Source organism: Lipophrys pholis, assembly GCF_963383615.2.
Source record: "Lipophrys pholis genome assembly, chromosome: 15".
Classification (NCBI taxonomy): domain Eukaryota; kingdom Metazoa; phylum Chordata; class Actinopteri; order Blenniiformes; family Blenniidae; genus Lipophrys; species Lipophrys pholis.
The window spans coordinates 9,672,426-9,700,132 of record NC_137642.1 but is presented as its reverse complement, the minus strand read 5'-3'; the positions used below and the strand labels follow the sequence as shown (position 1 = coordinate 9,700,132).

General features: G+C 42.3%; 1 protein-coding gene across 2 annotated transcripts; it reads left to right on the top strand.

The window, feature by feature from the left end:
- Nucleotides 1-3,210: 3,210 nt before the first annotated feature.
- col17a1b (collagen, type XVII, alpha 1b) lies at nt 3,211-27,353 on the top strand. Of its 2 annotated transcripts, XM_080481227.1 has the most exons (53): nt 3,211-3,745; nt 5,005-5,057; nt 7,731-7,781; nt 7,925-8,035; nt 10,072-10,452; nt 10,597-10,653; nt 10,765-10,800; nt 10,942-10,992; nt 13,514-13,645; nt 14,306-14,782; nt 15,438-15,521; nt 15,611-15,673; nt 15,749-15,931; nt 16,388-16,480; nt 16,562-16,609; nt 16,881-17,024; nt 18,731-19,162; nt 19,276-19,326; nt 19,422-19,448; nt 19,530-19,592; nt 19,676-19,771; nt 19,887-19,940; nt 20,600-20,632; nt 20,781-20,825; nt 20,912-20,947; nt 21,046-21,081; nt 21,165-21,218; nt 21,453-21,488; nt 21,644-21,715; nt 21,829-21,855; nt 21,970-22,005; nt 22,655-22,690; nt 22,772-22,852; nt 22,934-22,969; nt 23,058-23,150; nt 23,225-23,305; nt 23,427-23,477; nt 23,672-23,731; nt 23,821-23,889; nt 23,968-23,994; nt 24,100-24,141; nt 24,231-24,350; nt 24,428-24,547; nt 24,633-24,746; nt 24,829-24,972; nt 25,050-25,169; nt 25,281-25,460; nt 25,547-25,690; nt 25,781-25,996; nt 26,143-26,307; nt 26,405-26,485; nt 26,574-26,654; nt 26,730-27,353. In XM_080481227.1, the coding sequence occupies exons 2-53, from the start codon at nt 5,015-5,017 to the stop codon at nt 26,783-26,785; spliced, it is 5,169 nt and encodes a 1,722-aa protein (XP_080337353.1). In that variant the 5' UTR covers nt 3,211-3,745; nt 5,005-5,014; the 3' UTR covers nt 26,786-27,353. The 2 variants fall into 2 exon arrangements, with proteins under 2 accessions (XP_080337353.1, XP_080337354.1); XM_080481228.1 differs by lacking the exon at nt 5,005-5,057 and having other exon boundaries at nt 3,641-3,745.
- The last annotated feature ends 354 nt before the right edge of the window (nt 27,354-27,707 follow it).

The following is a 27,707-nucleotide window of genomic DNA, read 5'->3' as shown; positions in this document are numbered from 1 at the left end:
CAAGTTGAGTTTTTTGTTTGGTGTGAAAATGGCCTTCAAGAACAAAATATGTTCGTGTCTTCAAAGACAAACAAAAACACAAAAATCCAACATTTAGAAGCCGGAATAGGATTAATTTGATTTGAATCGCAGAATAAAGTGACATCATTGCAGTTTATTGGACTTTTTCAGCACAACTTTTTCTAAGTGAGAACAAAACGAGAAGCCTAAGAATAAACGGTTTGCTGCACCCTTCAAATTTTGCCTTCTCTGAGTTTAGTATCCACAGCCGTTCTTTCTTCTGGGATTTATTTGAGCTTTAGTAGCTTATAACTCAGAACAGAGGGAGACGTTCCCATGAAATGAACACCAGGTTCATCGTCCTCAGTAGATCAACATGTCCGACGTATGCAAGTTCAGCCAGTCGGTTGCTTTTTCCAATTAATTAAAGCGTATGATTAATGGTAAACAGGGGAGAGTGATATGAGGAATCACCTTCGCAGTCTGCACTGTCAGTGTTGCGCAGTGAGAGTTTTCTTCACGACGCCTGGTTATGAATCACTCATCTTTACATGCCACATTATGTGGACGGGCCCTGAGTGATGAACACTTTTACTTCCATGTTATGCACTCCTGAACTCAACAGTAAATACCTTTGACGCTTCCTGCACCCCTCTAGATATAATGAGGCCTTTTCTGAGTGTGCGTCATCTGAGGCTGCACAATTCACTCGGTTCCTCCCTCGTCTTCTTTTTAAAACCAAAAAAAAATAATCCCTCTGCCACCCTGGAATCCGTTGCTTTCCGTTTAGATCTGGCGTTATTCAAGTCCGCACAGAGATGAGAGCCGAGCAGCTCCTCCTGCGTTACACTCTCCTTGGGGCCATTTGTTTTCCATCTTTTGAGCAGATTAGAGTCACACTGAGTGTGAGTCATGCAGAGTGGGTGGATGTCTTTGCAGGGCGTGGTGGGTGAGAGAGCCCACTGGCGCTTGCGGCCCGACAGAGGAGAAACTCAGCATCTAATTTCACTCCAAACGGCATAAAATGGAAGTTTAAAAAAAAAAAAAAAAAGGACTATCATGCAGCTAAAAACAGCTCTCATGTCCTCTCATTTGTGCATGAAGGCATGTCGGCAGTGTCACACGATAAGCCATCACGATTCCTAATCCGAATCGGAAACGGGAAAAACATAAACTGATCCTGCAGCAGCTGCACAAACATGCTGATGGAGTCTTTAATGCACAGATTGCAGCTAGTTAAAGTTACTTTGGCAGGAGTTTTGACACGTTCCTGCAGTTTTTTTTTGTTTTTTTTCCCCCTGTAAAAATACACAATGCATGTTGTAAAGTGGACGAATCAGTTTTACACAAGGATTTATAGACGTTGCTGAGTATCACCACCACAAACCTGAAAACAGTTTCTCATGTGTGACTTTAGTTTATGGATTGAGTTCACGGATTACAGTCACAAGGATTTAGAGACTTTCTTGAATTTTTCCCGTTTACATACACAGCACATGCTGGAAATACAGTTTGTCAACAGCTGTGAAGTCAAAGTTTTGGATATCCTTTTATGATTACAGTATATATATATATATATATATATATATATATATATAAATATATATTTTTTTTTTTTACACGTATACTGCGGATTTCTCCCCATCATGTGCACAGCTTAAATGACTGTGAGTGAAGGCAGGGTGCAGGCTGGACAGGTCGCCAGGGCAAACACAGGCAAACACACAACCACATTTCTACATACGGACAATTTAGAGAAACCAGTTGGCCTCAAATGCATATTTTTGGACTGTGTGGGGAAAAAAAAATTACTTTCTGGAGAAAACCCACACGCACAGGGAGAACATGAAAACTAAACAGTATGAGCCAAATGTGCTCTCCACTTCATACAGTGCAGCTGTGTTGAAACCTTCCTGTTTTTTGTTTTTTTTTCCCTGTTCTTTTAAAATAAACTGTGCCTGTCGGAAAATTCTGTTGCTAATGTCTGTGAAGCTTTTATTCATGCAGATTACAGTCAAACCTAATACTATAAATAGACCTGGATTTCCTTCAACATCAATTTTGTTTGTTGGGAAATACTATTAGTGGCTGTGATGTTTGGATAAAGTTTATGAATTAAATCTTTTTAAATCTACTTCTAAGATTGAGAATGATAATGTGAATGAGCATACTTTCACAACTATTCTGAGAGTTTCCCATTGTTGTTTATGTTTAAAATTAACTATGCGTATTGGACAATACTCAATCAAATTTGAGATTACGGTCCAAGTTCCAATCACAAGATGATTGGGACTTTAAATGCATCTTATATGTTAAAACTACTGTTGACTAATGGCCATTAAGCTTAAATTTCAGAGGAAAGCTTCAGATTAAAGTATATTTTCACAAGTTTATTGAGACTTTCTGACTTTTTTTTTCTTTAAAGTAAACGTTGCATTTTGGGAAATACTGTTTTGTCTTCAAATATACACAGGGTATATTGCAAATATAGTTTGTTTATGGCTAAAGCCAATGTTTGTAGATCAACTTGATAGATGGATTGATGGATGGATGGATGGGTGGATGGATTATAGATGAAGGATATTAGAAGCAACTCTTCCGTAGTGGCTGTCGTAGAAGTCAGTTGAGTAATTCATTATTTGATTCAAAAGTCACATTAAAAGAAGAGTTTTTGGTTTTTAAATATACACAGTTAGTTGTGAGTAAAGCCAACGTTTATAGAATAAATTACCAGATTACAGTGTATTCAGACTGTACTTGTCGGAAAATGCTGTTGGTTAGTGGCTTTGAAGCCCAAATTGAAGGTTTAAAACTTCAGAATAGAATCAGAAAAGAAGATTGGGACTTCCTTGTTGCTTTTCTTGCGTTTTTTTCCGCTGTGAAACTCACATTTATAAGTTTACATCTTCGAATATTTTTTCACAAGTGTTTTTCAGCCTTTCCTTTTACCTTTAAAATAAACTTACAGAATCCTCAGAGAGCTGCGAAACCAACATTTCTGGACTGAATTGTCAGATTAGAGTCAAAGTTACTTAAACAAGAAAATTGAGACTTTCCTATAACTTTCACCTTTAAATACAAATCATGTTGAGATAAAAAAAACACAAAAAAAAAACAGTTGGTTGGGAACTGGACTCATAGTTTACAGTTTTTTTTTAATGTCAATGTGCGCTCCAGATGTATTCCAGCTGCGGGAGAATGGACTGCTGCGCACAATAGATCAACAGAGCCTGAAATGGTTGCAACCCCCTGTAGGAAAGAAAGAAAGAAAGGAGCAGAGAAAAGAGGAAGAAATCCCACCTCCTTAAACACTCCTTTTACCACCTCCTCCCTGCAACTGTTTTTTTTTTTCTTTTTTCTTTTTTCTTTTTTGGAAGAAGTGGTGGCTGAGAGCAGCGAGTGGAGGCGGCGGGCAGCAGGAGCGCATCACTTTTCCTTTTGCGCTCTCGACTATCTGCGTCCGCAGGCCGACGACTTAATTGGATCCCTCGGGCGCTGTTTTCTTTCTTCAAATCCAGCGTTTCGTGCCGTCTGCTACACCTGCCTGCCAAGCTTTGCGAAGGCGCTGATGGGCGCGGCCGGGAGCGGTGCCCGGACCTCTCTGTTTGGACTTGTCTGCTGAAGTTGGGTGAATACGCACAAAAGGACGCAGGGACTTTAAGAACATCCCCGCACGGAGCGTCAGCCTCACTTTTTATAACTTGGATCATCCTGAGAGGACTCTCTGTCTCACTGTTGGCTGAAGGTATGGATTTTTTTTTTTTTTTTTAACAACACACACTATACTGGGATCACCTGGAGACTTCATTTTTTCTTTCCTTTAAAAAAAAAAAAAAGTTGTTTATGCTGGATGTGCTGGAAGTTTATTCCCATCTGGCTGCTGCATCTCTGCACTAACTGCTGCGCTCTTGGATTTTGGTGATGGGCTGTCAAGCTTCTCCTTTATTTTGGAATTTCTTTAAGTCCACTTATATTCCTACAAGTCTCATCGGTGGGCTTGTAAAGTGCGTGGGGGAGGATTTGAGATCATTTTTCTGGTATAGTCATCTCAGGATAGTTTTACATCCACTTTTGCTGCGCTATTTACACCCGTCTAAATATACTACAGTGGCCTTGCACGAGCTTCAAGGGTTGTTTTTTTTTTTTTTTCTTTCTGACATCAGCCTTCAATGTTTGGTGTTCAGATCAGTTACAGGCTTTAACGTGCAAATAAAAGTTTTATACCTCTAATGAGATGTTAAGAAGGAAGGAATGTACTGGGAAGTATTGTTTTCCAAAGCATCCTAAAGTAAAGAAGTGAAATAATTTGAGCTTGGCACACTTGACCTTATAGAAATTGTGATATGGCCGACTTGCTTTGTCTCTTAATGTGAGGTTTAATGTGAGCATGCTGCAGGAGAAGCACATGCACAGGTTAATGTAAATGTCCTCTGGTGGCAGGGTGTGGCGAGAGGATGGTCTTTCAGAACCGTGCAATGATCCACTGCCCATCTTTTGTTCTTTTGTTAGTTTGGCCTTGAAAGGCATAAAAAGTAAATACAAAGTCTGCTGAAGACTATAGACCAATCTGGAGGTTTTCTTTTTCTTTTTTTCTCTGAGGCATCCACCCTTCACATGAGAACCAACCGTGTCTGGAAAGCTCCTTGAATGTGTGTGTGTTGTGTTTGCGTGATTGGCCTGGGGTCTGTTGCCGAGTCGGACCGTCAGATGCAGGCTGTCCAAACAGAAAACTGTTTCCCATTAAAGCATTCAGTCGTGGTTTTATATAAAAAGAAATGACCACGAGACTGACGTGAGGACATTTTTTTTCCTGTCTTCAGAGGGATTCAATTTTAAGTAATGAAGTAAACAAGGGGTCTGAACTTTAACCCAAATAATTCTTTCCATATCTTATTACCCATCTCCCATAAAATGTTTGCTAAAATCCCCATTTGACCATAATTGAGAGATAAACATCCCTGACTATGAATGACTGTGGTCAATATTTTATCATTGTGTCACCAGATAAGATGGGATGGACGAGTTAACAAGGCTCATGGACTTCTCAGAGGAAAAGGGTGAGATTTCTGACTTTGTTCCTAACGTTTTGGCAAGCCGTCCTCATACCGCAGAGACACAAGAGGTTGATTATCGCTTCCAAAAACAACTTATCTGTAAAACCGTGTCCTCTAAATGACAAAATCCACCATGTGACTGTTTGTGCGTACCAGCGACAGCCGTGCGGGATCCTTTGTCGTCGTGTTACAATCACAAACACATGGTTAGTGCAGAAACGGTTGGTCAGGTTTCAGCACCGAGAACTTCTGGCTTCGGTTTTTGAAAAGGTTTACTTAAAGTTAAAGTTACAGTTTGTAAGCTTTACGTGATTCCTCTTTTGTGCAGCACTGAGTCACTCTTTCCAAACGGTCCTCAGTCCTGCTCAAAGACTTTTGCTCTATTTTGTCTGACCGATACGCGACAGGGTGGAATTTTGGATGAAACTGGCGGCTCGCCACACCATCTATTGGTACAAAGTGGAATCACAAGGAGGGGCAACTCGAGGATAATTAGTTGTATTGCCTCACATTGAGGTCTTAGAAATCTTATGATCTTTGTTTCTTGAAATCCTGTTGATTAGACAAATAGACAGGGCATATTTTAAATGATTATAATAGGATTTACAACATATTGTGCCTTAAGGAAAATATATTCATATGGTGACTACTAAAACCTAAGAAACAACTTATTTAGGCTTATGAAATGCTCATTTTCTAAGATGCATAATTGCGTAAGTGTTGGAAGTTAAATATGTCATGTTAAGGAAAAGACTGGGTTTCTTGCACATCATAAATTCAGTTGTTAACTATATTGTTTCACCTGCATCAGCCGTCTCTTGGTTTTTGGTTTGAATCTTGTCCAACCTTCCTGCACTGGCGATCCCACTTCTCTCTGCTCCGTTAAAAAACATGTCTTAGCTTTACTTTTCATAACCTGTACGGCCACCAGAGGTCACAGTAAAGGTAAATGTCCATCATTTTGAAACCCGTCAACAATCGACCGCTGCTGCTGTTTCCAGTATGAGGACGAGCTCTTCTTCGATTGCACGCAACTATTCAGTAAAGACGTGTTGAAAACACCAACTTAGTTTTTCCCACTTGTTTACATTTGCAGACAGTTTGAGGTTTTATCTCCGGTGAATTGACCTTTATCCACACAGAGCCACTCAAAAGATCTCAGCAGACACACTTGATGTCTCTTTGCCACGGACTTGAACGTGGCGACAGCAGCCAAATTCTGATTTTCTTCACTGGCGAGCTTTAATGACAGATTGGTGTTGAGTATTTAAAGACTCACTTTGCCAGCACAGCTTTAAATAGGTTCCTCTGGAGACTTTACCTCGGTGATGGTTTTGTCTGTCTTTTCTGGGGGTTTATTATCACTAATGGCATGCCTTCACTGTCTCACTTTCCCTTTCTCATGGTGTAAGTCATCCTCGGGGGTTTTCCTCATATAGGCACAGCTGAACGCAAAAGCACAGCTCATCTTTGCTTTAACGGCTCACGACACAGGACGGAGAACAGTGCAGCGGCTGATTATATGTTTGACGCTGACTAAGAGAAACATGTAATCCACCGCTCTGTCCTCGTGTTTTATTTGTCCCCTACAAAAGAAGTGGACTTTATTTATGTTGCACTTTTCAAGCAGACGAGTAAAGAAAGTCTTAAAAAACTGACACTCTGAAGGATGTTGTTTTCTTTTTAAGTCAGTGAACTAACTGCGGTGAAAGTGTGATAGGTTAAGTATTTTGGCTTGAGGAGGAGGAGGAAGAAGAAGAAGAGGACACAAGAGAACAGGCAGCATGAATATGAGAAAAAAAAAAGAAGAAGCTGAAGCTGAAGCCAGTAAAACATGAAAGGCTGCAGCTGGAAAGCAAAGGGCCTTCGAGTGGTAGAAGCATGTCATTAGTAATAATGATATAAACCTGTCATGTACACAAACTCCACGTGAGCAGAAAGGGAAGAAACTAACTAGAAGAAAGAGTAAATTGAACATAAAGAGTGAGCGCGTGATAAATATGTGAATATGTGCATTTTTATTTAGAAATCATTCACTTGTGATGACAGCCTCTTGAAGTATTTCTCTGGATTCTCTGGATTCTTCTAAAACCTCTGGAAAATCTAGTACAGGAAGTTTATGCAATTTAGAATTAAGTGTGATATCCCCCAGAAAAGACAGACTCGTTAGATATACCTGTTTGGAAGCAGATCGTTTATTTTATACACTCATTCTTATTGCCTTTATTAGGTGTGTTGAGTCATAAATGGTGTATTTAGTGATAGTTTACCAATGTGTCATATATAAAGTGGAAGACAAATACAAATTGTATTTGTTTATTTGAAGGTACAAATTCCTTTTGACTATAATCCAAAGTGATCAGATTGAGACACATACTTTATACACATTGGGCAACCCACACACAGTTCCTGATGTTTATATTTAACCGAGACACAAAACATTAGTCATTTATTCATTTTGCTATAGTCAAACAAGACGTGAAAGCAGATAATCCCTTCCACAAAGGAGACGCTGACTCCATGAAGTAAACTCAAATCTGGACATGTTGAATATCAGTCTAGTCTGGATGGGGGCGGATTAGATAAGTGGAAGCTTGTTGTAATAACACAGGTTGATGCGTGAATGAACTTGAGTGCAGCGTACCCAGAAATACTAATCATCTTTCTCCTCATCAGTCGTGACTGAAACTTTCAGCTCCACCACCAGACTGGCTTCTCTCCCACCGAGTGAGTCTCCTCCTTGCCAGTCATGCTCGCCTCAATCATTGTCTGTAAACCGGGAGGATAACGCAGTAATTATAGCCGACCAATGGTGGTACCCGATGAGTAACAGCTTCTCTGTGTTTTGCCGTGTGTCTTCTCGTTGCTAGAGGGAACCGGCGGATCAAATCACAGGAATATGTCCAGCAGTGCTGGAGGGCTGGGCTTGGAGAAGAATGTCTTAACCCAGAACAGCAGTGGAACTACCTACTTCTCTTCATGTGAGCGCAGCTTTTCCGCTCCTCCGCCAGAATTTTAGGAAGTTGTGCGTCTGTCTGAGGACAGAGTTTTGAAATGTGATATTCTTAGCTGTTATTTGGAAGTCAGAAATCAGTTTTTGTGCATCGGTACATGTTTTTTTTTTGGGGGGGGGGGGGGGGGGGGGCTGCAACTCGAACGCAGAAGTACAATGCAAATACTCCAAAACATGTTGAATCCCTGCATTAGTAAGGAACTTTTATAAGAAGAAGAGCCCAAAGACACACAGAGAACTTTGAGTTATCACACTCTCTAATCATCACCTTGAGAGAGTCGCGTCTTTTAGGCTTTTCACTCCTCAGGTGATAAAGGACCTGATCTTTAATACAAACATGAAGTACTTTTATTTCAATGAGGTGCAGTTTTTCCTCCCACACTTCCCCCATAACATTTTTTTTTTTATTCTTTATATTGGTTGCAGTAAAATTGACTACAAAACTATACTTAATTTACCATCACCCACATGTTTTTCTTTTTTTTTCAATAACTACAAATAAAATCAGGAAATAACTGAAACAGATGGGAAAAGCAAATGTTAGCAGCTTTTAACAGTTTTTCGCAAAACGTGCCTGCAAAAGCAATTCCAAGTAGACTTGACAGAGAACAACAGACACAAGTAGCATTAAGAAACACATAAACAATCTGTTTTGTAAGAATTAGGAGTAACCAAGGTCGTTGACTTTTTGTAATCTGACCAGTCGTCCTTAAAGAGAATGACTCACATGGTCCAGACTTTCATGAAGACATATTCTGAAAGCTAAGAGAAAAGGGGACTTTTTGTACTTCCTTCTTCTTTATTCCTACAGATTATATAACAAGTAAGTATGTGGAATAAGTTAAAGTTAAAAAGTTTCATCTGTTTGGATTCAATTTCGATCTTTTGCCTTGTGTGTGAAGTTTAGAAATAAAAGAAATCATTACACAGCCTGATTTCAGTAACCAAAAAACAAATTCTCTTGAAGGACTAATGCCTTTTCTGGCGTTTAGTTGCCTCTACAGCCTTGAGATCCTTAAAAAAAATGATAACTCCTGACTGGGAGGCGGAAGCAACAAATATAAAACGTAGCACTAATAGTGTAATCATGTCAAATTAAACAGGAGAACTTTGGCTACATGGATGTATGTACTGTAAGCCATATTTGCAGCTCAAAATGCAACACACATGCAAAATGAGACAAAATATGAAAAGTCCAAGAGAAATGATGAGAATATATAATTTCCAAGGGTCTGTTTAAAATGATTAACGCTATAAAATATGTTAGGAGGACTTACGTACTCCCCTTGTAGATGTACAACATAGATTTATAAGATCCAAAACATCCATATGAGTTTCAGGTGGTTATACGCCAATGAAAACATATCTGTGCTCACATTTGTGTTTATTGTTACTTTTCATCTCCAAATAATTACATTTTTGATAATAAAACATATTAAATAAACACAGTGGTCTCAAAGTGTGACCATTTCCACCAAGAACTGTTCAAACTGTGGGTCAGTAAGTGACTACAACATATAAGTATGTTGTGCAAATCAAACATATTTAGATTCGATTAAATTGCACGGTTTCCTCATTAGTTCCACATTAGTGAAGTTCCAGCTCTTGAGGCAGTGAAGGGGAGAGAGCAAGCAAACCAGTACCAAATCATGATCATATATGTAAACAATATAAAACAGTACAATATAGGGATACTAATCTGTAACATAAAATCATATATAACCCATTGTAAGATACCTAATGAAGATAGTATTTGATATCAGATGTCATGTATACAAGTGAATATTACATCCACAATATGGGATTGACAATATGCGTCACACTGCTATTCACTGTTATTGCCATCTGAAATGATTTCCCAGTCAACGTATAAAGCAGGAAACATGGATGCACTGAGTAAAAGTTTTTCGTTTACTGTTTTTGAGATCACTTTCATGTGACATAATCCCGGAGACGATTTGGTTTCAGAGGTTCTAAAATAACTTGCTGGTCTCTTCCCTGCAGCCTCAGTGGGGCTGAACCCTGGAAGCTACAGCTCCTCGTCGGGGATCTACCTTGGAGGAGACTCCTCAGGTGGAGGCGAGGGAGGGGGGAGCTTCCTGGATGGAGAAGGGTATGGCAGTGGAGGTGGAGTGCGTGGAGGAGGAGGAGGAGGAGGAGGAGGAGGAGGAGGAGGACGCGCGGGAGGAATAGCAGGAGGAGGGGGAGGAGGAGGAGGAGGAGGAGGAGGTGGTGGGAGTTACATGGTGAGCTCGGTGTCAAAGGTCAGGAGCAGCTCGTCTGGTGGCGCCAGGAGAGTGCCGACTGCCAGCTCATCGGGGGGCCTGTCGCCAGGTTTCCGGGAGAGGAAGATCTTCGTATCCAGTCGCTCGGGAGGCTATGACGGTGCGGCCCTATTAATATGATAAGCACAGTTGGTTTGAGCCGTGCCAGACATTTAAAAAAAAATAAAAATAAAAAATGTGAAGGGAACTGGCACAACTCGCGGCGCTGTTTATACATGTGCTTTGCTCCAATGTTGTCCTGCAGGAAGCTCCAGCCCAAACTCTTCTCCCGAATTCACACGCAAAGATTACGGAAACTATTGTAAGTGAGAGTGACAGCTGAGCAGGGTGACACTTTCCTCTTTGCACGGCGGCTTCATGTCCTTGTGTATTTATGTCTTCCTTTTCCCCTTTTTCTCTGCTTTCCTCTCAGGCTCCGGTGCCACAAGAGGGAGGAGCGAAAGCAGAGGTATTCATTAATACTTTCTCCCCCGACTTGCTTCACAATTCCTGCATCATCTGACTGTGAATTCTCCTCATGTTTGGCCTTTTTCTTTTTATTAAATCAGGATTCCTGTGTCTCTTGTGTCTTGTGATTTTTTTTTTCCAGAGAGCGAGATCAGAGCCAGATTACAAAGTGCCTCCCCGACTGCCTGCAGATGTAAGACCACTAGTTATGCAATCGCTCATAAATTCACCGAATTTTTATTACTTTTTCCCACTTTTGAATTGTGTTCACTGGAAGAGCCACACGTGGGTAGTGGAAGGTTTTTTTAACTGCCTGGTGTCAGTTCTTGCTGTCAGATGACTTGGCTCTCTGTGTTCCTCACGAATTCACATTCCACTTCTCACATCCAGGTTTATTTATGTCCGCGAAATTTCGATTATGAACACATGTGCAGTCAGTTCCCCTAACAGAAGATTCACATCAGCAAAAAGAAGACGGGTGGGTGGGTGGGGGCGGCGGGGGCTGCGCGTGAGGATTAAACAATGCGTTTGTTGGCATTGCAGCCATGTGGGGAAGAAGTTAGGGAGCAGAATTCTGTGGCGGCAGCAGTGGCACACATGAGTCACTGTTTTGCAGCTTTGGAGCAAAACAGAGGAAATCCAGAGGAGGGCAGATGCTCAAAACTCCCCCTACTGATTAAAGTCTTTCACTGCTGTTATACAATGCACATTTTTTACTTTTTTTTTTTCAAAGAGAAACCTTAAATGCCCTCAGCCGGGTGTCCGATTACCATGCTGTATTGTTTATCAGGGCCGAAGAAAAGAAAAGAAAAGTTAGATCTTTGTCATTACTTTCCTCTTTATTCTACTTTTTTAACAACTTTTCAACTATTTATCAGATACATTTATATCTATATCTATATAGTTTTGTACTTATGCAAAAGTTAAACACTGTGCAGTTTAGCAATCAATCAACCTTTATTGAAGAGCACTTGTCATACAATATAATGTACCACATGATGCTTCACGTGTCAAAAACAGATGCCCTTTTCCCACAGACATTCTGTCCTGCAATGTCCTGTCCTACTGTCCTACACCAACCGCCCATCCTTCCCCTAGTGTGATTAAAAAAAAGACAAATAAAAAGATATATGGCTGAGAGAACCATAGAAGAAACACTATCAAAGTAAATCTACACATAATTCAATTTAAGATGTTCACATTCAATAACATAAATCGTAGAGATTAAGATAAACGATGGTTATAAAGTTCATTACAATAAAAACAACAGCAAAGAACAAAAAGACTTTAAAACAACAACAAAAAAAATAATCCGAGGAAACCTATAAAACACGGATTAAAATGCCATGAATACCAAAGTCTATTGATAAATAAAAGCCATATGATAACTTTTAAGAAAAGATTTAAAAGAGGAAACCGACTTTGCCAGACTGAGATTCTCGGTTAGTGAGTCCCACAACAGAACAAAAAGCTTGATCACTAAAACGAAACAACCAGAGGATCTCGAACAAGCTCATAAGGAGTTAAAAGATCTTTGTATGTTTACGGATACCGGAGTAAAGGGAATTGCAGTGGTCTAATCCGGAGGATATGAAAGCACGAACTACCTTTTCAAACTCAGCAAGACTGTGAAATGATCCTTTGAAGCCTCAGTTGAATAAAACAGGACTGTACAACCTCAGCATCAACGATTGTCTGTTTTATCAGGCTTCAGTGGGACATACAGCCTCATGTCATCTGCATAGCCATGGAAATCCATGCTATAGTTGCACAGAATATGCAATAGGGGTAGCATGATTATAGTGAATAATATCAGGAACAGGATGGACCCTGTGGGGGCACCATAGAGGAGAACGCAGGACAAAAACACATCTGAAAGAGAGACAGAGAAAGACCTGTTTGACAGATATAATGAGCCAGAATCTGACTTTATTATAGTTTAGGCTGTTAAATTAGCAGATTGTGACATTGTGTGATTTAATTCCTTTCTCATGAATATTGAAATGTTTATGTGTGTGTGTGTGTATGTATGTATGTATGTATGTATGTATGTATGTATGTATGTATGTATGTATGTATGTATGTATGTATGTATGTATGTATGTATGTATGTATGTATGTATGTATGTGTGTATGTGTGTATGTGTGTATGTGTGTGTTTGTGTGTGTGTGTGTGTGTGTGTGTGTATGTATGTATTTGTTTATTTATTTATTGACTGAGGTAAAACTCATCAGTAACAAACAGAACAAAACCCCCAAAAACTTTTCTAAAGCTAATTAACTCAGCAGATTTCAGTTATTCCCATATTACCTTTCGGATCTTTTGTCATACAGTCAAGCTAATAACATTTAAATTGCCATGTTGATGTATTAAATAGGCGTCGTTATGAATTGTATCAATTTTGTTCGTGATATCAACTGACTAAACAATAGACTAAGCATAGATACATTCATCTGACTGACTAGTAATGGACGCATTGACTGTCTCTTCTTGTTTGTTTTCTTGAACATTAAATTAAGTTAGTAATTATGAATTAAAATGCCTAAAAAGGCATTTTTAAGCAGTACATGTGTTAAATCTGGCTTTCCGTGGACACTATTTTTTTTTTCAAAAGTAATTTTCATTGATTCCTCTGAAAATGGATTGTGTAAAGTCTGTGTTTCACTTTCACTGCTGTCTTAATATTGACTGGGTATTGTTGTGGTGACTGCAGGGACGGAGCTGGACGATGTGAAGAAGCTGCTGAAGGGACGCTCCAACAGTGTCAGCCCCACTCGCTCCTCCACCACTCTGCCCGTCCCTAAAAAAGCCGAGACCAGGACGGTCTCGGTGGCCTCTCAGTCAGGTATACCATTACCAGGACTACATACTACGGATAGTCTGTCTGGCCCCCCGATGATTTGAGGCGACCTCTTCATGTATAGCTGCTGCCGCTGAGCATCTGGGTGTCTGAAGTTCTTTAAACAGAGGCGGGTTAATAATAGAGGAACTTTCAGGAACTTGAGGAGAGGGCAACGCTATTCTGAGAATGTCAGACACAATATTCCCACAATCTGCAGCGCAAAATGACCTCAGCTCATTATCAAGAAAACGCAGATGGAACCTGTGTGTTGGTTCTTAAAGTATTAAGGCATTCATTGTTATGAATAACAGACATCTGGTATCCTCCACAGAATAAATGATAGCAAGGTGTGAATCTTTTTTTTTTTTTTTTTTTTAAACTTAGCAATTATTTCAGAAAGTAGAAAAAGATCTAAAATGACACTAAATATCAGAATCTTGTTACAAAATGAACAATCAGGCATGTTTTTACAGCCTCCGAGACAAAGAAAACAGCAGAATACTGTAGTAGTATTCATATATATTCACGTTGATATTCACATAAACAGATGCTTACTTTTAGTTAATCTTCCACAATAATTAATCCCTCAGAAATGTCAATCTAAATAACATTCAAGAAACACACATAATGCTTTTTTTTGTTTTTTTTGTTTTTCTTTTACAGAAGCTTCATCTGCGTATGGTTCTGGTGTGAGATCGGGGGGCTTCAACACCATTGATCTATCAGGCCTGTATGACACGGCTCTGACCAGCAGGCAGCTGGATACTGGCGTGAAATCTGGCCAGTATGATGTCACGGTGAAATCAGGCCATTATGATTCTGGTGTCAAATCCAGCCAGTATGACACGGGCCTGAAGTCAGGACAGTACGATCTTGGCGTTAAATCGGGGCAGTATGACACGGGTGTGAAATCGACCCACTATGAGACGACCACCGTGCGATCGGGCGGGTACGACATGCTGGACTCCACGCTTCCAACCTTCTCCTGGTCCACCACCACGCTGCCCGCCGGCTCCACCACCGCGCTGGCCGGCAACGGCAACACCAACACCTACACGTACCAAGCCACCCAAGTGGGCACCAACAACATGTCCGGGGGCACCCTGCCGCTCACCCCCACCTCACCGTCCTCTCTGTCAGGTGAGACCAAACATACATGGAATATATCACTGAGTTCAGACGGTGGAACACACACACACATGAATGTACTGGCAGTTTACAACAAGAATCCTTCATTAACCCAACACATGTACCTTTAATAAAACATATTACTTAAAGAAAACACATGTAGAAATTGTAAACAACACACAAAAAGACCCAAAAACACCTGTCATATGAGGGCTTCTCTGAAATTAAAAGCCAAATATAGTCTTACATACACGTCAGTGAATTCAGAGTTATTTAATGCTATTGAATCTGTACAACTTATTGTCTTGTCATTATCACGTGAACCAATGAAAATATATCTTTATCAACAGTTTTATTGACTCTTGAAATACTCGGTACAATGGACACCAAACAAAAAAGCAAACAAAATACAAAATTTCTCCATTCTGGGATTATTTCCTTGTTTTAATTGCCCTTATTATTCTTGTGTATTTGAACCTCACGATCAGCAAGATAAGGCCAACTTTGCACTAACTCTTTGTTTTATTCCTCATTTTATATGTTCATGTTTCATTCACCTTTTTAGTTCCCTCTTTTTCTTTTCATCCTGTTTTTTTTTTTTTTTTTGAGTTTTCATTGTGCACATCCTCAATTCCATCATGTGTTGTTTGCTGGTGTCTGTTTCCAGTTTATGGCTTCCAGAATAATCTGGCGCCCACAACTGGCAGCGTGCTCACCACCAGCGGAGCCAACGTCAGCGCCAACCTCTCGGGTACGGCGAGTCGCGTCGTCGCCGTCACACCATCAAATGCTTTCACATAAGAACTCCATTCAAGAGCTTTGTTTTGTTTCTCAATGCAGGATATGGCGTCCAGAAGAACATGTCAAACGGTGGCGGGGTCGTCCACACCGGTGTCTCCACAGGTGAATCTTTCAAATCCAAACGTTCTTTCTTGAAGAGTCGACCTGAATCACCACTGACTTGACGTTTGATTTCAGCCACGAGGACTCAGTCTGTAGATTCCTTCAAGAGAGACTACAAGTTCTCCCCGTGTGATAAGGAGAACGTTTCAGCCAAGAAGGGCCAAGAAACGGAAATGCTCATTCTGGCCAAAGACAGCGGGAAGCAGTTCACCAGCAGCAGCGGCGCCCAGTTTGGAGGCGGAGGCGGAGGCGGAGGAGGTGAGGCAATGAGGCTTCTGGTGGTTTTTCATACACTTATTATAAAGACGTGTATTGATTGTTTTCAGCATTGTCACCAACAGATGAAAATTGATCACCACCCACAACTCTCAATACAACTGTTTCAATATTTCTTCTTGGAACCTGCTTTCTTTTTCTTTTCTTTTTTATTCATTGACGTCAGCGTGACTTCAAAATACTTTCCTTTATTTTCTATTGAAGCTGTGTAACTGTAACTATTTAAAAGCAGGGATTTCCACCCTGAGGTCTGTGGGCTCAAAAGGGAGGGTCCGAGATGTCAATGAAAACTATTAAAAAACACTAAATAATCTGCATCAACCGGCATTATCTTGACTCTATTTCAAATCAGAGATCCGTTGAGGGGGTCCAGAGTCGTGCAGAAGCTTGAGAACCACCAGTTTAAAGTACTATTTGTGTTTAATATTGCTCCTCCAGGGTCGCTTTCGGGAGACTCGATCAAGAAGGAGAAGCTGATTTCGAGCTACACCGAGACGGTTCCGCTGAAGTCAGAGATGGGCAACTATCAATGTGAGCATCCCTCAGAGGCGTCCTCATGATGACTGTGAATATACGAGTACATCAGTGACGTCCACGTCTTTCTTTTTACAGACGGGTCTGGACCGGGTGTTATAATGAAAGACAAAGCCACCTATGCAGGTAGTTCATTTCTTATTTGTGTGTTTTGTTTTTGTACTTTTTATTAAAAACTGCACAGTCTTGATTTTACTTTCTCTATAAGAATCCCTCCCAAAACTTTCTTTTTCTTTTAAATTTCTCTGCTTGAGGTTTAATTTTCTGGTACTTTTTCTAGGAAAAATTGAGAAAAACTGTAAGATTCACAGATGCTGATAATAACAGAATGTTTTTGTTTTTTTTAATGATTTCCTGTTAAAAAGAGGAGGATCTGATTGCATCTGGATGTTTTCAGAGATTCACAAAGACAGCGGCCCGTTCGGAGGCGGAGGACTGTGTTGCTGCTCGGACTCCTGTTGCTCCTGGTGGAAGTGGCTGCTGGGGCTGCTGCTCCTCTCCCTGCTCCTGCTCGGACTCCTGTTCGGCCTCATCGCGCTGGGTGAGACCGACTGCACCTGAAGCGCCACACTGATATGGGCAAATCTTAAAAAGAGCTGTGAGACAAGTACATCTGCTCAGCCCGAGCTTGTTTTCGAACCCATTAAAAAGCAAGTGAGTGTTATTTCACAGCAGTGTGAGACAGTGAACGCACTCTTCTCCCTGGAAATCTGATCTCTGGGTTACTCCCCCGCTCTCATAAAATCTGGCATTCATTGTCCACAGAGCAAGCTTTGGAAATTGTTACTGGGTGAGATCAGACTCGGCTGGTTTTGCCCGCAAGCAGGAAAAGCCGGCGATGTGGATTTATCTTAGTCAAGGTGTGATGATAAGAGGGTGGAGGAAAAACAAAAACTTCAAGCAGTCTGTACAAAGTCTATTTATAGCCGAATATGAGCCTGGAGGACATAATGAGTATATCATTTTGCTTTATCAGTAAGGAGAGAAAGTTCACACAGTTCAGCTGGCTGTGGTTTGTATTAAACGTCTTTGTGTGACATTTAAGACAGGATCAGAATTTATTTGTGCTGTAAAAGCAATACACATATCACTTTATAAAGCCATAAATAAGCACAGAAAAAAAAGTACCTATGTTTTATGAGCAGGTTTGTGAGTGTGTGGGTCCTGATGTTTTCAGACGGTGAACCACAGGGAAGCTGCGAGGATGTGGGGGATATTTACTGACTAAACATTCACGTGTTTTTTCAGCTGATAGCTGCGTTACCAACAACATATATCTATTAATATCAGCTTGCGTTGATATTAAACTTTTCGTTCAATAAAAGTAATAAATGTCTGTTGAACCACGTGGAAGCTGAAACACAAAGAGACACAAAGCGGCCGCTTTTATACTTTTCGAATCATTTCAATCGGTCGTGCTCCTTTAGTTGTGGTAAAAGGCGAGTTGAAATGACCTGCAGAGCGGCCCCACGCTTCAAAACAAGACTAAAAAAGGTCTGCAGCAGTGAAGGCGGGGTTTCCAGTTCAATGCCCAGATGTTAGGAACGCTCTGCTCTTGTAACAATCAGCGAGACAACAGACAGACAACAGGCAGTGCGTCGTTCAACTGACAGAATGCAGGTTTTACTATCAATAAAACCTATCCTCCTTTTATTTATAAATTTTTTTTTTAAAATAGTGATTGTCACACTGGAGGAGTTGGAAAGAGTTGATTTTACTTTCAACACACATGGACAACAAACAAGTTTAACACCTCATCTATAATCTTTTAGTGTTTTTTTTTACTTTGAGAAAAGCAAGCAGGCATTGGGGATCATTTTATTAATATTGAGGTTACATTTAAATACATGTTCTAGAGTCTCATGATTTTCTGGGTTTACTGTTAACAATATTTCTTTTTTTTCCCCTTAAAATCTTCTGTAATTTTAAGATAAATTGTTGGATTTTTCACTTCATACTATCGTGCAGTAATTTCCATGAACTCCTCGTTCAAACATGTACACACACGGTTTATACTTTTGTTTGTTCCAGTGTAATCTGGGTAATTTAATCCTTCTTTAGTGAGCAAATGTATCACATTACTGCTTTATGTAAAATATAATAACTGACACTGACTTGAGGATTAAACTAACACACTTTGATGAAGCACCGAGGTTCACAGACAGTTTTTCGGATTAATAGTTGCAGCTAAAATAATCTTGTCAGTTTCAGCATCTAAATCCTAACTTGTGTTTCGGTGTTTCCCAGCTGAGGACGTGAGGAAGCTGAAGAATCGTGTGGCGGCTCTGGAAGCCGAGTCCTCCGTTGCATCTGCCAGAACCAGTCGATTCTCCGGTACGAAGAATGGCATCTACCTGAACGGCGGCTCTACCGGCGCCGGTGAAACGGGTGGCGTTGAGAACACACTGCATGTGGGTGGTGGAGACGCAAGCGACAGCGGAGGGACCAGCACACGAATCGGTGTCACTGCTGGTTCTGGCGGCAGCGGAAGCAGCGTAGGGAGCAGCGGCGGAAGCAGGGCCGGAAGCAGCGTAGGGAGCAGCGGCGGAAGCAGGGCCGGAAGCAGCGGCACCTTCGTCGGGACGGGCTCGAGCGGAGGAGGATATATAGATGCAGCTTATCTCCAAATGGCCATGCAGAACATGTTGAGGTCTGAAATGCAGTCACAGACATTCAGAGGTAGTGTGTACACACACACACACACACACACACACACACACACACACACACACACACACACACACACACACACACACACACACACACACTAAACTGTTGTTTTCAATCTCTAGCTCTGGTGACATCGACCGTGCAGTCTGAGAGAGCACAATTTGGAGCTAAAGGTGAAGTTCAGAATCATTGACCTTATTGTGGTAAACATTAGTATCATCTATTATCATCTTCTTCATAATCAAAACATCCCCTTCATGTTTTCAAGGTGATGCTGGTTACCCAGGACCTCCAGGTGAGGATTAAGACCACAGACTTCTCTTCATGTCTCAGCTGTGTGGCCTGGTTCCTCTAACTGTGAAGCTTTTTTTCGCAGGTCCTCCTGGTGCGATTGGACACAGTGGTCCCGAGGGGCCCAAAGGACAGAAAGGAAACACAGGTATGGCCAGTGTCTCACCTCAAAACATTCACCTGCTCAGATGGGTTTTCGAGTAACTTGAGTATGTAAAACATCTAAAACAGGCGATCACGGATTGGAGGGGCAACAAGGTCTGAGGGGTCGCGAGGGTCCCACCGGTCCCAGAGGCGAGCCAGGACTTCCAGGATTTGGAACGAAGGGTGACAGATTTTCGGCTCAGACTCGCAGCATCAACGCAGCGTTTGAAACAAATCAAAATGCGAAAACGACCCCTCGGAAACAGTTTGCTTGATGTCTTGTGTTTGTCATGTTCAGGTGCTCCCGGAGATACTGGTCTTCCTGGATCTGTCGGCAGCCCCGGACCTAAAGGTGAGAACATAAATCTTGATGAGTAGCCAAACCCTTCAACCCAAAACCCATCGCTTATTTTTTATTGTGAACTCGTCACGCAGACTATATATATCTTTTCTGTTGTGTTTTCACTCAGTTTTTTTTTTCCTTCTTGTTGTGAACTGCCTCACACTATTTCAAGTTTGTTTGACAAAATGATAAAAGAAAAATACACACCCCTACTTCTTTATCATGGAAATAAACTTGGGAATATTCACATCCTCGTGGTGCATAACTAAAAAAAGACCACCAGGTGGCAGCACAGAGTTGATTGATATCCCACAGGTCTTAGTGAAAAACAGACAAAAAAAACCAACAAATTACTCTAATTTACCATCTTCAATACACGAAATAAAGCTCGTATTTAACTGCTGCAGAGATTCACTTCGGTCATTAGTTTGTAAACACGTCTTATACACAACACCCAAAGACAGTAAAGATAATCAAACACATTTATCTTCTGCACAACAAAATAATTTGATGCCTTAACGAACATTTTAAAGTGTAAAGACGCAGTGTTTATTCGACATGTTAAGCTGGTTTCTGTCTAATTTATTAGTTAATCTTAATATGATATTTTTCCAGTTCTATTGTGATGGCTAATTATTTTTATTATTGTGTGTGTTTTTTTGCTGCAGGTGAATCGGGAGTTGGTGCCTCTGGACCACCAGGTTAGTTTGTCTCATTCAAGCAAATTCTTCATGTTGAATAATACACATGAATATATATATATATATATTTTTTTTATTTATTAATTTTTTTTTCAAGCACAAACTGTGAGCTGTGTTTTCATTTAGATCTTTTGTGACCGCTTCTTAGGTGCTCAAGGTTTCCGTGGCGAGGCCGGGCCGCCTGGACTTAAAGGTGGGCTACGTTCACCCATTATTTATGTGTTCATTTATTTCATTTCAATATCGGGTCGTCTCACCAACACTCCTGTCGCCCTGCAGGTGATCATGGACGTGACGGAATACCTGGACGTAAAGGTTTGTTCGGACTCTTTTGAGGTTTCTACCAACACCTGGAGTCAGTGAACCGTTTTAACTGTATGTTGTTTTTTTTCAAATTCATTTGTGCATCTTAGGTGACACTGGTGACCGAGGTCTCAGAGGTCTGCAAGGTCAGCACGGCTTTTCGACTGCATTTGTAAAAGTCACATGAGCTTTTAATGCAGGTTATTAATCCAGTTGTGCCTCCTGTCAGGTGAAGCCGGGTTACCTGGTGTGCCGGGTTCAGCCGGACAGAAAGGATCAATGGGTGAGTCACCGGCCTTAAAAGAATAGATTATATGAATACTGATGGAGTAATAACAACTTTCCTAGCTCTCGTATGACTGATGATAAGTATGACTGTGAAAAATACTTTGCAGTTATTCAGTTAATCTAACAATGAAGTTATTGATATATATTTTTGATAACATAAATTTTGCATTATAGGATTTTAGGAAATGTTTTTAATGAACATAATGTATTTTCCCTCTTTTGCCATCAGGACTTTCTGGAAATGATGGACTTAAGGGATCAAGAGGTGATTAAATAATTCCAAACACTAGCAGATGATATTTAATCGATTGAGTATAATAAGAGAATTCATACGTTTTTGGTCAAGCTGAATCACAAACTCGAGCTGGAAATGGACATTTCTGGACACATCAGATGATGATTTAATTTGTGGCCTCTCAGGTGACTCCGGTGCTGCTGGACCTCCTGGACTCCGAGGTCCAATTGGGCCTCCTGGAGACGCTGGGATTCCAGGTAATGTTTCTCCTACGAAGCCTGATTTTTACCTTCAAGTTGTCATTTGATTATGTATATGCATATTATCATTATATGCATATTATGTATTCATAATATGTTTTCATGTGTAGGAACTCCTGGGCTTCAAGGACCACCAGGTATGATTCAAACCATGATATAAAAAAAAGAATACATGTTAAAATGAGTAACTTTCAATCATAATATCTTTTATTGTGTCACGTTCTGATGGTGTATTGACTTCTTACTTTTAGGGATTGCAGGAAATCCAGGGAGGCCTGGTGCCAAAGGTACGATGCTTTCTTCTTCCAGACTATGACATTTCAGTGTTGTGAAAAACTGAAATAGAAATAAAGTCCAAATCTGATCATTTTACTAAGAAACAAGCCGTGTCAGTTAAAATTATGCAATTCCACATTTGTGCGTTAGATGGCAGTAGTGACTCAGTATGGCGTCTTCTGTCCAACTCTGGAATTTATCAGTTTAATGGAGTCAGTCGGTCATTTTAAAAGTCTTATTTTGTTTTTTTTTGCTATTTTCCTAATAGGTTTGAGTATTGATTAGATGACCTGACATGCTGGGATTAGCTGATTAATTGGCTAACTTCAGTATCATATACTGAATATATGTATAGACATCGATAAAATAACATCATTATTTTAAATTCTTTTAGAATATTTGTTATTAAGAAACTGCACAATTAAATTGCATTTACAGTTTGGGTGTGAATCTATAAATCTAAACTATAATAGGGTTTCACAGTTTGAACGGGATTATTAGAAGGAAAAACTGCATTAAGATAATATTTTGAGAAGCCATTACTCTGTATGGTTTGTGACAATCAGAATGAAATACTTCATTTCTTCCTGATAATCCTAAATCATTTTATAACCCTTTTGAAGTAGCACTTAATAAAAGTCAAACCTCCACTGGTTTCAGGTGAACCTGGTCAGGCCGGAAGAATCATCAATGCAGGTATGAAACCATCACATAACGTCTTTTAACGATCGCCATGCGGATGAGTTGGACCTCTGAACCTTCACCTTTGTTTTCCAGCTGGCTCCACCGCTGTGGGGATCCCCGGACCACCCGGACCGGCCGGACCCCCTGGACCCGCAGGACCTCCAGGATTATCAGGTCTGGAAAAAGTCTTTGGTATTTAACATAAAACAGATGTAATGATCTGAATCTGACCTCAATGACTCCCCCCCCCGTCAGGTCCGATTGGCCCTGCTGGTCTGCCTGGCCAACCTGGTATGTCGTCGTTCTCTCACTTTTAAATGTGCTTTCATGTTCACCTCGAGAGACGGTCACCTGATAGTGGTTGTTGTGTGTTCAAAAGGTTCTAAGGGTGACCGAGGCTACAGGGGAGAGCAGGGAGAAGCGGGAGTGTCAGTGAGGACCAGCGAGACCGTTTCCTCCACCAGGACACAGAGTCAGTAGATTCCATTTACACATGTGAAGTCAAAGGGAGACGAGCTTAATGCTTCATGGTCATTTCTACCTCAGGTCAGTTTGGGACCTCCGGGGGATCTGGAGTCACGTTGCTGCCTGGTCCGCCCGGCCCACCGGGAGCACCGGGACGCCCAGGTACACAAACCAGCACACCTTTACGTTTCATCGCCTCCTTATTTGATGAGTTTGTCGGTTTTGTTTGAGACTTTTTCTTTCTGCTGGCGTCACTCACTCTGGTAAATCTGTTCTCTTTTAGGGGATTCAAGACAAGGACCTCCAGGACCACCTGGACCTCCAGGACCAACAGGTGATTTGGGGTTTGGGACCATCAGACGACACCATGTGGTTGCGGGTCTTTTTTGCAAATCATGAGGAGTTTTTAAAGTTCTTCGTGGGGTTTCACCCGCTCTGATCTTCATCTTCATACATTATTACGTTGCTGCTGTGTTTTTGACTCACGATGATGTCGAGGATCATTTAATCGTCTCGCTGGCGTTTCAGGTTACGGCAGACCGGGACCCAAAGGAGACAGGGGAGACGCGGGCTTTTCATCCGGCTCTGGTACGATCTAAACCTGAACTACTGAGTCGTCCTGCTTTGGTTTTCACATGTAATCAAACTCTCTGATGCTCCTATTGTTCTTCTTGTAGGATCCCATTATCCTGGACCACCAGGACCACCCGGGCCTGTTGGGCCTGCTGGGCCTGCAGGATCAGCAGGTGATCAGCTCTACCTGCTTTACTACTCTTTGGTTTAGGTTTGTCAGCTCCCCACTAACTGTTTCTATATTAATTCAGGCTCTCCTGGACCGAGAGGATACCAAGGTAAGAGTCTCACTTATGCCTGTGTTTGACGAAACGATGCCACGCATGATAACGAGCGTCTTTTTGAGCAACCCCTGACATTATAACCTGTCTTTGGTGCCTCAGGTGAACCAGGAACTCCGGGACGACCAGGAAGCTCTGAAAGAGGTGAGGCCTCGGTTTACATCTCATATCGAAGAGATGAATAATGTATAAGAAGCAGCTTTGATGCTGATCGACGCTATTTGTTGTCTCAGTCTCGAGTTACTCTGGTGGACCAGGACCTCAGGGTCCCCCGGGTCCTCCTGGGCCTCCAGGCCAGCCGGGCTCCTTGTCCTCCTCCTCTGAAATGCGGCAGTACATCACTGAATACATTGGTAGGAGCTCTGGCTAAAGTTCAGTCACTCGTCTGCCGCTGTCAGAGTATTAATGTTCTACCTTGGTTTGTCTGCAGGACGAGCCACGAGCGGTGGTCTTCGAGGACTCCCGGGTCCACCTGGGCCTCCAGGGATTCCCGGAGGCTTCACAGGCTCCATCGACGACATCTCGACTCGGATCATTGCTTACATTCAGCGTGAGGATTTAGGATTACGGACATTTGTATCAATGTGCTTTTTGTAGTAGACTGGATCTAATAGAACTGTGATTTCTCTCTTCAGGTTCTGGCTCAAGTCTCAGTTTAGGTGTACAGGGACCTCCAGGACCACCTGGTCCTCCTGGACCGACTTCTGGAGGATCCTTCTCAGTGGGCAGCCTCATCGCGATGCTTCAGAGTGAGTACAAGACGTGTCGTTTACCGTCATTCTCAGGAGGGTCCTTCAGAGACTGACTGTTGCTTTGCCGCCATCTGTGCAGGAGACGATGTGAGGAGGTATTTGGCTGGACCACCCGGGCCACAAGGACCACCGGGAACACCGGGGGCATCAGGAGGACTTTCGGGCTACTCGGGCAGTTACACGGTGGAGGAGATCTCCACTTACGTCTTCAACATCATGAACGGTGAGCGTAGCGCCGGCTCGGAGAGCAAGCCGCCTTGGAGGCTGGTCCTAGACTCACGTCACTTCTTCTCCCTTCAGAGAGAGGAATCGCCAGAGGGCCTCAGGGACCACGGGGTCCTCCTGGTCCTCCAGGACCTGGTGGCTCAGGCGGGTCTGGCTTTGCTACTGCTACCATCGATTACTCTGCTCTGATGAGAAGTAAGATGAGAAGCATGCTAAACTCACCCTGTGTCGCCAGTAAAAAAAAATAAAAATAAAAAAATGTCTTCCTCTGTCGTCATCATCTTCCACGTATCTTCATCCACTCAGATTCAGACTTCCGCTCATGGATAAATGCGGCTGTGCAACAAGGTCCTCCCGGTCCTCCGGGTACCCCGGGCCAGCCGGGTCCTCCTGGTCCTCAGGGGCCACCGGGACTTTCCACCTCCACCGTGTACGGGTCAGGGGGTCGTGGTTACAGTATGGAGGACATCCAGCGTTACCTGCAGAGTGAGTCACAATAAAACGCTAATAGGTTTTAGTCGTTCCACACAGGAATGAATGAAGTTGCTCAAATGTGCTCCGCTCGCTCTCAGGTTCTGGGTTCTCCCGAGGTCTCCCTGGTCCTCCTGGTCCTCAAGGCCCGCAGGGTCCACCAGGCAGTTACTCTGGAACAGTTTCCTACAGTGGAAACTTCCCTCGTGAGAGTTTCCGCGCTGAGCTGGAGCAATATCTGACCAGTAAGCTCCCCCGACACCCGACCACCGACCAAACCGCAGAATCTCCACAACGGCAGGACTCCTGATCGATCGATCGCCTCTGTGTTTCAGGCGACAGCGTTCGTCGAACCATCATCGGACCTCCGGGTCCTCCCGGTCCGAGGGGCCCGAAGGGAGACCAAGGGGAACCAGGTGCGATCCAGAGCTACACCCAGAGCCAGAGCTACGCTCAGGGTGACTCTCGCTACGGCTCCTCGCGCAGTGGAATCGACGCCAACTCGCTGGACTACTCCAACGTCGCCTTGCAAGTCACAGACTACATCAAGAGTGAGTAGGAAAGAAATGATGACGTTATTGACAATTTCTGCTGTTCGTGGGCAATGAGGCTGGCGTCAAATTACCAACACTGTCCAATGACTACCGATTCTCTCATTCCTTTGACATGATACTGTTTTCTGAACGTCCTCGTGCAGGACAAGGTCTGCTGCACGACTACGTGGGTGACAGCTCTTCGAGGTCCAACGTACGAGCCATTCAGGGCCCCCCCGGTCCACCCGGCCCACCCGGAGTGCCCGGTCACAGCCGCGTCTTCGCGTCATACGGCAACATCACCGCCGACCTCGTGGACTTCTTCAGAGGTGAGAGATTTAATGCTTCAGCTTTTGCAAAACTATTCTGACTGGAAAGAGTTTCTTCCTCTCGATTAACTGTTGGTTCCGTCTCTCTGCTGCTCAGTCCACGGCACCATTCCCGGTCGTCCCGGGACCTCCGGACCACAGGGAGAAAGAGGGTACCCAGGACCCAGAGGAGAGAAGGGTACTCTGAACTTATTCCAAGTGTGCTGTATGTCTCCCAGAGTTTTAATGGAAGAAAACAAAGCTGAAGTGTTTCTGTGCGATTACAGGCGATGCCGGACCCCCAGGTTTACCCGGACTGCCGGGATCGTACACGGTCCAGATTCCACACAGGCAGAGGAGGGATACAGGTGACAAACGTCAGATCCCGGCACTGAGAAATTCATCATTCCAACCGAGTCACACTGTCGTTTTCCCCTCTGCAGCTGGCGATAAGGTGGTCAGCCGTCGTCGTCATCGCCGCCACGTCGGCAGCGCCTAAAGGGTCGGACAAAACTACTGGAGCAGGTCGCTTTTCATTTCAGCTCAACTTTTTCTTTTTTTTTTGTAGGTCATTAACTGTACCAATGCAAATCGCAAAAGAAGCCGTTTCTTGTCATTTTCATTTGTAGATTAAGTCAGTTTGAGTAAATAAAAGCAGCCATGCAATGCATCAGTGTCTTTAAAGCTTCAGTAGAGGTTAGGATTCAGCGGCTGGTCGGTGTTTTTGTGACACACGACATCTTTCTTTTTCCACATGTGGGTGTATAATGTTTACTTTGCTTCGCCAGACGCTTGCAGTCCCACCCCCCCACCCCCCTCAGGGGGCATCCTCGTCTAAGAATATATATTTTTAAGCAATAACGAGCAGTTGCTGATATTTTAAATTGCACTTTGCATCTTGTGTCTTCCACCGAGTGTCTGGTGTAGTTTCTTTTTGTAATTGTTGCCTTTTGAGGATTATATTTTGTATTGAGGATTATGTAGGCGTTACTATGATCTGCTCCCACAATCAAGAAATTACTGAAATCATTTGCTCCATAAATACATAAATCACTGCATCCTGTCGACTCAGTCTCAGTCAGATCATTTTAGGACGTGGGAGAGGGTGGGGTGGGGGGTGTTACGCTAGAACGTTCATGGTTTACTTGAAAGGTTTGTTGGTAAAAGAAGAGACACGGATCAGATTTGTACGACTGAACCGCAGCGACTCGAACGCTCACTATTGATTGGATTGTATATGTTTGTGTTAAAGCGCACTGAATTTGATATATTTTCTTTATACCTTTACGTGTTGGAAGAATAAATTATAACGTGTTCCCAAGTTGTTTGACATGATTGAACCCATTGACATTTCATCAATCTATATCTGAAAGACACAAGAAAAAATAAATAAATCTATTTTTCGATTTGTGCGTCTTGAT

Coding starts and splice junctions, on each gene's coding strand:
- col17a1b (XM_080481227.1), top strand. CDS start 5,015: ATGGACGAGTTAACAAGGCTCATGGACTTCTCAGAGGAAAAGG. Junction 22,970..23,057: donor TGGTCTGCCTGGCCAACCTG/GTATGTCGTCGT, acceptor TGTGTTCAAAAG/GTTCTAAGGGTGACCGAGGC. Junction 24,142..24,230: donor ACCAGGAAGCTCTGAAAGAG/GTGAGGCCTCGG, acceptor TTGTTGTCTCAG/TCTCGAGTTACTCTGGTGGA.